Consider the following 6,000-nt stretch of genomic DNA (forward strand, 5'->3'; position numbering starts at 1 on the left):
ATCCAGATTTGGACCTACCGCCCGTGGTGGGAACGCCGCCGACATCACCCACCGAGCATGGCACTCGTCCTGTAGACGGAGTGTATGTCATTGTTGAAACGTTTGTTTCGGATAAAGATGTTTTCCGGATATTGGGATATCTAGTACACTGTATGAGTATACATTAATAAAGACGATACATTTTGGGGACCAAACGGAGGACACAACGGATCATCTCGACGCAACCAGCGGTGGCAACATGTCGTACCTGGTGCCGTCCGAGTACTTGCAGAAGTTCACGCCGAAGGAGATCCAAGACCTGAAGCGGGTGTTCAAGCAGTTTGACGCGGACTTGAATGGGTCGATTGACGCTGAGGAGCTGTCGAAGCTGCTCTTGTCAGTCGGAGAACAGCCATCGCCAGAGCTGGTCAAGGAACTCATCGCGTCTGTCGACACGGATCACAGCAACACAATTGAGTTTCCTGAATTCCTCACGCTTTTGTATGAACTTCGTCATCCCGTTCCAAATGCTGCACCGGTGCATTACCCGACAGGGCCGACATTCTGCAACGATTCGGCTGCCGCATTGGGGGGGTGGAACACGACGTTTGAAAAGCCTGCCTCGCCCGCCGCGTCGTCTCCAAGCAGCTTTGCACCCAAAGCGAGCTCTGCGTTCACTGCCGCGGCTGCAACCTTTAACAAGGGCACGAGCGTTCCGATGCCTGCCGCCAAGTTGAAGAAGCCGGCAACTCAACGTGCAACAAATCCGGCGCCAGCTCCCGTCGCTGCTCCTGTCGTGGCCTCACCTGAACCCATCCGCAAGTCGTCGGTGGCTGAAAACGCCGCCAAATTCGGTGCCACGAAGAAGACGACGTCGCCAGCGCAATCTCCGGCGCTAGGCCCGGCCGCCCATCCACCTGTTCAGCGCGTGCCGTCACAACTCGCGACAATCGTGCAAAAGCACTTGACAATCAATGAGAGCCATAGCGCAACGGGTGGGGTGCATTCGTACTCGGAGGAGGAAAAGGCCGCGTTTGCCGAGCACATCAACCACTGTCTCTCGGGCGACGACCATCTGCCGTACCTCCCCATGGACACATCGTCGAACGCGCTCTTTACCTCAGTCACGGACGGCATTTTGTTGTGCAAACTCATCAACCAGGTACTCGTATTGCTGGGATCTGGCTCCATTCAATGACGATGGCGACGCAGGCTGTGCCCGACACCATCGACTTTCGCGCCGTCAACATTAAGGCGAAACTGAACCTGTATGAAAAGACGGAAAACCTCAACTTGGTCATCAACGCAGCCAAGTCGATCGGGTGCTCGATTGTGAACATTGGCCCGAGCGACCTCTTGGAAGGAAAGCCGATCCTTGTGCTGGGTCTGGTCTGGCAACTGATCAAGATCCAACTCACGTCGACCATCAATTTGAAGAATCACCCAGAGCTCATGCGGCTGCTGCTGGATGGCGAGTCGCTCGAAGACTTTATGAAGCTGCCGCCGGACCAGATTCTCCTGCGGTGGGTTAACTACCACCTCGCGGCCGCCAAGCACGACAAAAAGGTCCAGATCTCAGTACGGCAATGTGTCGTGACGAGATTCGATGTGTAGATTGCTAACTTTGGCCGCGACATTGCCGATGCAACCGCGTACAGCGTCCTCTTACACCACATTGCAGCGTCCAAGTGCGACTTGGCGAGGGAGTCGACGGCCGTCGAACGGGCGGCGCACGTGATTCGAAATGCCGAGAAGATTGGAGTCGATCCATTTATCAAACCGACAGACATCACGATGGGAAACACGAAGCTCAACTTGGGCTTTGTCGCACAGCTCTTCAACACGTGCCCAGCACTGGACGTGGTCGACGCGGCTGAGCTGAAGGATATCTTGGACGACGACGTGGGGGACAGTCGCGAGGAGCGGTGCTTTCGCATGTGGATCAACTCGCTTGCAATCCATGACGTGTACGTGATATTTCACTTAGTTGTCGCGTGCTGAGCTCCAATCATCCATGGTGGTGACTAGTTATGTCAACCACTTGTACTCGGACCTCAAGGACGGGCTCGTGATCCTGCACTTGCTCGACAAGACTGAGCCTGGCGTCGTCAGCTGGCCCAAGGCAAACGTCCAGCCCACGAACAAGTTTAAGAAGGTCGAGAACTGCAACTACTGTGTGGTGCTGGGGAAGCAGCTCAAGTTTTCTCTGGTGAACGTGGGTGGCGTCGACATTGCGGACGGCAACAAGAAGCTCGTGTTGTCGCTCATTTGGCAGCTCATGCGCCACAGCACGATCAAGCTGCTGTCGTCGCTCGGCCAAGACGTGCATGACAAGGACATCATTGACTGGGCCAACGCGAAAATCCAGTCGTCCGGCCAGCAGAAGCTTCGTCCGATGGTTCAATTCCGCGATCTGGCGCTGTCGGACGGGATCTACTTGATCGACTTGGTCTATGCTGTCGAGCCCCGCGCTGTGAACTGGGACGCCGTTGTCCTTGGGTCAAACCTGAGTCAGGAAGACAAGGAAGCGAACGCCAAGTACGCGATCTCATGCGCGCGAAAGATCGGGGCCACCGTGTTCCTGACCTACGAAGACATTGTGGAAGTCAAGCCCAAGATGATCATGACGTTTGTCGCGTCGCTCATGTCGCTGGACAAGCACTAACTATGTCGACGATTCCATGTCACTTGCACCGCCAAGTGGGACTCGATCGAGGGAAAAATCCATGGATTTGCGAGGTGAATTTGGTTGGTTGTGTCGGTTGCCGTGTCTGATTCGTCGAAATGCACCAATCACAGGGTGCACTCGGCCAATGAACCTCTCTTATTTGATATTCATTGTGAGAGGAAGCGGCAGCACCAATCAAAATTGGGGAGGAAATTCCATCTTGGTTGGATCACTGTCGAATTCGACCAAGAACGCCATGAGCGCCACCGACTTGGAGACCGACCGCACGCAAACGCCACGTACGAAGAAGGAGAAGAAGGAAAAGAAGGAGAAGAAAGAAAAGAAAGAAAAGAAGAAGGCCAAAAAGCGCAGTCGCGACGAAAATGTGGACATCGACGACGACGCGCCTGTCGAAACGTCGGCCGAGAGCGACAACGACACTGTGACGGATGCACCTGCTGCCAAGAAGCCCAAGATCCACAACGTGTCCACTATCGGCGACGACAATCCACCGCTGTCGAACTTTCGCGTTTCTGCAGTCACAATCAAAAACCTCGAAAAGCGCGGAATCGCAACATTGTTCCCCATCCAAGCCATGACGTTCGACTCGATCTACGACAAGAAGGACTTGATTGGCCGTGCCCGCACGGGCATGGGTAAGACGCTCGCATTCGTGTTGCCCGTGGTCGAGCTGCTCTTGAAGGATGGACTTCGCAAAAACCGCGGCCGCCCGCCAAAAGTGATCTGCATGGCGCCGACTCGTGAACTGGCCAAGCAAGTTGCCCAGGAATTCGAGCTGACCGGTCCGAGCCTCACTACAACGTGTATCTACGGAGGTGCGTCGTACCAGAGCCAGAACAATGACTTTAGCAAGGGTGTCGATATCGTGGTCGGGACAACTGGACGCATCTGCGACCACTTGGACCGTGGCACACTCAGACTGCACCAATGTTCGTTTTTAATCTTGGACGAAGCGGACACGATGCTCGAAATGGGATTCCGCGAAGACGTTCAAAAGGTATTTGAAGCCATGCAAGCTGCCAAGGCTACGTCGGACCACCACATCCAGACCTTGTTGTTCTCGGCCACCATTCCGTCGTGGGTTGAAAGCGTTGCAAAGCAGTATATGAGTCCAAACCGCGAGTACGTCAACATGGTCAAGGACAACGAAGCCCAAGCATCCACGGACGTCGAGCACATTGCCATTCCGTGCCACTGGCAGACTCGCGCGACGTTGCTCGCCAACTTACTCTCCATGTACGCGACCAAGACGAGCCGCACGATCATTTTTGCCGAAACAAAGAAGGACTGTAACGAGTTGGCAGTCAACCCGGACATCAAGCAGGACGCCCAAGTGCTGCACGGCGACATTGCACAGGGTCAGCGTGAAACCACGATGCAAGCATTCCGAGACGGCAAGCTGCGCCTGTTGATTGCGACGGACGTTGCAGCTCGCGGCTTGGACATGGACGTCGACCTTGTCATCAACTCAGAGCCGCCGCGAAAGCAATCCGGGCGCGCCGACTGCGAAACGTATGTCCATCGCTCGGGCCGCACGGGTCGCGCAGGCAAGAAAGGTATTTGCATCACGCTGTTTACGCCCAAGCAAAAGGACAACTTGATCTTGATCGAACGACACATCAAGCGAAAGTTCACCATGCAGAGCGCTCCCAACGTTGACGACATGATCTCAACCTCTGGTGCGACTGCATCCGCTGAGATTGATACCGTTCACGATGACATGCGCGCGCTGTTTGTCCCGCATGCGGAAGCCCTTGTCGAGAAACACGGCGCCGTCCAAGCGTTGGCCGCTGCGCTGGCGTGTATCACGGGTTACACCCGCCCAACCCCTCAAGCGTCGTTGTTGTCGGGGGCGCCGGACATGGTGACCGTGTTGTTTGAAAGCTCCAACCCGATTCGTGCCAAGGGATATGTGTGGAATGCAGTGAACCGTGACATCCCAGAGGAATTTGCGAGCGGTATCAAGAACATGCAACTCACGGCGGACGCTCTCGGTGCATGCTTTGAGTTGCCTCTCGCTGGACTTCCCCATTTGGAAGGTCTCATGAAGAAGGAACAAGGCGAGTTCAAATGCCCGTACTCGATCCCCCGTTCCTTGCCGACGATGCAAGAAGTTCCTGTCCGAAGCAACGGAGGTGGTGGTTACGGCGGTGGCCGCGGTGGTGGTTATGGTGGCGGCTACGGAGGCCGAGGAAGCAGTGGTGGACGTGGCCGTGGTGCTGGACGTGGAAGCAGTGGAGGACGCGGCGGCAGACGATATTAAGTTTGAAATTTATTATATCATTTCTGAAATTTGAAGATCCTTCATATACTATCCCGAACACCATAATTGAACTCCGAACAAAATAGCTCAGCAGCATAATATAATACTACCTCCGACCCGAGATACACCCGACTCAACGAAACGGTTGAAGTACAGTAAACGAGGGAACTTAGCCGCATTTGCATTCGAAGTACAATATGTACTTCGAAGTATATTGAATTCTCATTGGCCAGTATAGTTCGAAACACCAAGATCATTTTGTGTTAAGTTTCACGGTTTTTCAATCATATCGTGGAATTCATTTCGTTTCAGATGCTGTTTACAAAATTACTGAATTCTAGAAGGTTTGACGAGTAGAATGCACCAAACCTTGTGAAATTTGACCAATTCTTTGCCCATAAACCTCTGTTCAATTACGTGTAAAAATGAATGAATAGGTGCTGTTGGAAAGTTTGAAGAAAAAAATATATCACGAACTGGAGAAACCCTTCTATTTCTATATTTGACTATTCATCATCTTCATCATTATCCATCAAAACAACTGCACAAAATATACCAAAATTCACTGAATTCGATCTATTTCCTTCATTTCTTGGCCTATTTCGATGAAATAACTGCCAAAATGAACGCCTTGATTGGGCGGATCGTTTCCCACCACCAGTTTCAAGGCCCTGACGAACTTATGGCGGCAAACGTCATTTTTCCAACCTAATGGACCCTTCTACCTTGGCTCGAATAAAATTGTTCGTCAAGCTGCGCCTGCGGCGCAGCTTGAACTACGACGAAAAGCTGGACATACTTTGGATGCAAGCAACGCTACGCGGAACTGGTCATACTGATGTCACTGGGACCATTGCACAACTCCTTGGTCGGGCGAAAAAGACCGTGCAAGGGGTTCTTGCAGAGTTTACCCAAGCTGGCGAGTTGTCCGTTGCAGATCCCCCGTCGAACACATCCAACCATCATACCATCGCGCCAAATCGTCGCGCGGTTCCAATACTTGTCAGAACCTTCATCCGTGACCGCAGCGTTGCACGTAACCGAACTGTGGCAAAAGATGTCTTGGCTC

General features: G+C 53.1%; 2 protein-coding genes across 2 annotated transcripts; both read left to right on the forward strand.

The window, feature by feature from the left end:
- Window positions 1-238: 238 nt before the first annotated feature.
- H310_09086 (hypothetical protein) lies at window positions 239-2,644 on the forward strand (the record flags this gene model as incomplete). Its single annotated transcript, XM_008875051.1, has 4 exons — window positions 239-1,141; window positions 1,192-1,545; window positions 1,594-1,946; window positions 2,008-2,644. The coding sequence occupies 4 exons, from the start codon at window positions 239-241 to the stop codon at window positions 2,642-2,644; spliced, it is 2,247 nt and encodes a 748-aa protein (XP_008873273.1).
- A 259-nt stretch (window positions 2,645-2,903) lies between these two features.
- On the forward strand, window positions 2,904-4,960 carry H310_09087 (hypothetical protein; the record flags this gene model as incomplete). The annotated part of the gene is made up of 1 exon (XM_008875052.1): window positions 2,904-4,960. The coding sequence occupies one exon, from the start codon at window positions 2,904-2,906 to the stop codon at window positions 4,929-4,931; it is 2,028 nt and encodes a 675-aa protein (XP_008873274.1). The 3' UTR covers window positions 4,932-4,960.
- Between the last annotated feature and the right edge of the window lie 1,040 nt (window positions 4,961-6,000).

The sequence above is a fragment of the Aphanomyces invadans genome, assembly GCF_000520115.1.
Source record: "Aphanomyces invadans strain NJM9701 unplaced genomic scaffold supercont1.19, whole genome shotgun sequence".
NCBI lineage: Eukaryota > Oomycota > Saprolegniomycetes > Saprolegniales > Verrucalvaceae > Aphanomyces > Aphanomyces invadans.